At 44.7% G+C, this 2500-nt stretch overlaps 1 protein-coding gene across 2 annotated transcripts in view; it reads left to right on the top strand.

Moving 5' to 3' along the window:
* The window catches only part of taok3a (TAO kinase 3a), a 62640-nt gene that overhangs the window by 43623 nt on the left and 16517 nt on the right, over positions 1 to 2500 (top strand). For both annotated transcript variants that reach the window (XM_076025801.1, XM_076025802.1), the window contains exons 13-14: positions 786 to 980; positions 1740 to 1865. In XM_076025801.1, coding sequence (XP_075881916.1) covers positions 786 to 980; positions 1740 to 1865 — 321 coding nt within the window. The remainder of the gene's footprint in view (positions 1 to 785; positions 981 to 1739; positions 1866 to 2500) is intronic.

Here is a 2500-nt window from a genome sequence, read left to right on the forward strand (position 1 = left end):
GCATAGGTACTAGATCGTTTTCAGTCGTTTCCAGCCGCATATCCGTGTAAACGGGATTTATTTTTATTTATTTATTTATTTTTAATACGGCTTCGTGTAAGCGCATTTTTTTTCAAGTGCGGTTTCAAAAATATGCAGTTTCAAAAAAAAGTGTGGTGGGGTGAGCGTAGGAGGTCATTGTGATAAAGAATAAAGTAAATAAAAAAGAACCTCGAAGCAAGACTGGATTTATTTTTGCATGCGCGTCAACAATTACTCCTTCGTTTAGCCCACCGCGGCTTATTTATTTATCAATCGCCAGTTAGCCGCCATACGTGCTTTTATTTTGTAAAAGTGTGTTGCTGGCTTCTGCGGATCCAGAAAGAAAAGACTTCTTTCATATGGTGGAACATTAAAATAAAAGTGCACTATACACTTCTTTTAAATTCATTATTGTATTTTGCGTATACATTGCAATTAATCGTGATTAATCAGTGAAATCATGCGATTAATTGCGATTAAAATTTGTAATCGTTGCCCAGCCCTAATATATGTATATATATGTATGTGTATATATATATGTATGTGTATATATATATATATATATATATATGTATGTCTATATGTGTGTGTGTGTGTGTGTGTGTGTGTGTGTGTGTGTGTGTGTGTGTGTGTGTGTGTGTGTGTGTGTGTGTGTGTGTGTGTGTGTGTGTGTGTGTGTTATTTCCTCCATAACTTATTGGAAACAGGTGTGGGGAACATGTGGAGGACATATCTGAGTGTGAGTTGTGTTTGTGGTGGTGCAGGATAGCGAGGCGGCCAGCTGCAAGATGAACAGCTTGGGCAGCAACCACTCGGTGCCCAGCACCTCCCTCAGCACCGGCAGCCAGAGCAGCAGCGTCAACAGCATGCAGGAGGTGCTGGACATGGACAGCTGCTCTGACATGACCATGATGCACCCACCCGACTACAGCCTGGACTCCTCCCCCCACGTCAAGAAGGTAAAGGTCAAGGTCAAAGGCCAACTTCATCAGTACAGGCCACCCCTCTCTCATCCCCCTTCCCTGCACTACTACCTGAGGTGACCCGGATACAGCCGGTCAGTAAGCATGCTTCCGTCTGACACCACTGAGTGACTTAGGAGGAAGCTTTATTCTATTATAAGCTATTATTGCAGTTATTTCATTTTTTGGAACCCAGTTGTTGATGTTTAACACAGCCATTAAAGAAGAAAAAAACTGATTGGTGGCTGTGAAGCCCAAATCATAATTGGACCAGAGTTCTATTTAGTAATTTCTTTCATTGTTTCACATTTTCATTGTGTAGTTGCGAATACACACGTATACACACACAGTAGCTCCTGTAAATCAGGGTCTGACAGGAGTTTAAAGTCATTCAGCGTCCAGCTTTCTAAGGATCAGCACAAAGGGTTCACTCACTCTCTGAAGGCTTGGAAAACTGAAATAGAAAGAAATGTGGCTTCATCCGGACACGCGCACCTTGGAACCATGGAATTGGTCGACACTCAGACAGGAGTGACACGTTGTTTTAGGATTTTTTTTTCAGAGTTTTTGACAAGTATTGATATTTTTGACTCACCTGTTTGGTCTTTGAGTCGCTGCTTGCTCCAACCCCCCACACCCACCCACCAGTTGTGAAAGGGGGGGCGGGGGGAGGAGTCCTGCACTGCATCTCATTTTGCCGTGTGTGTGTGTGTGTGTGTGTGTGTGTGTGTGTGTGTGTGTGTGTGTCTCCTGCAGGAGCAGCAGTACAGCTGGGACGATGGCCTCCACTGTGGGGGGCTGAGACCCTCCTCGGACCGGAGCAGCCAGGCCCACAACTACAAGAACCAGGGTCGCTTTGCCACCATCAAATCGGCCTCACTTGTAAGTTTTAAAAGAAACAAAAAAACAAAAATGTTTCCTTTCCATTATTTATTTATTTATTTTATGAGCACAGGGACATAAAACCCTTTACTTCGTCCCTTCACATTATACTACCACAGCAACAAATGGGGGCGTCACCTGTTGTCACCTGTTCACAGTCGTCCTTTTCAAACCAACATCCAACCTGGATCCTGAAAGTCCATCAGCTGTCAGTCATTTGAAACTCATCAAAATCAGTCTCTTTCTGTTGCAGAGATATCTTGGGTTTTTTTTTTCCCCTCTCCGTTCTCTGTCCAGCAGATCTATTTCTTTGTTGGTCCCCTCCTCTTGGCTCCGCCCCGTCCCCTCCCTTTGTCTTGCTCATTTGATGATGATTCGTTCTCAGATCAGACTCAGTGTTCCGAGTTGAAGCGGCGACGCGTCTCGCTCTCCTTCCCTCTCTCACCATGTCCTTGTCTTCCTCTCCTACCCGGCCTGTCTGTTGTCATGGAAACCGGCTCGAGTAACTATGAAGTACTTGTGGTCGTGCGCATGTAAGCGTATACCTGTGTGTGTGTGTGTGTGTGTGTGTGTGTGTGTGTGTGTGTGTGTGTGTGTGTGTGTGTGTGTGTGTGTGTGTGTGTGTGTGTGTGTGT

This window comes from Nelusetta ayraudi, unplaced genomic scaffold, assembly GCF_046127955.1.
Source record: "Nelusetta ayraudi isolate G7.1 ecotype Tasmania unplaced genomic scaffold, CSIRO-AGI_Nayr_v1 ptg000018l, whole genome shotgun sequence".
NCBI classification, from domain to species: domain Eukaryota; kingdom Metazoa; phylum Chordata; class Actinopteri; order Tetraodontiformes; family Monacanthidae; genus Nelusetta; species Nelusetta ayraudi.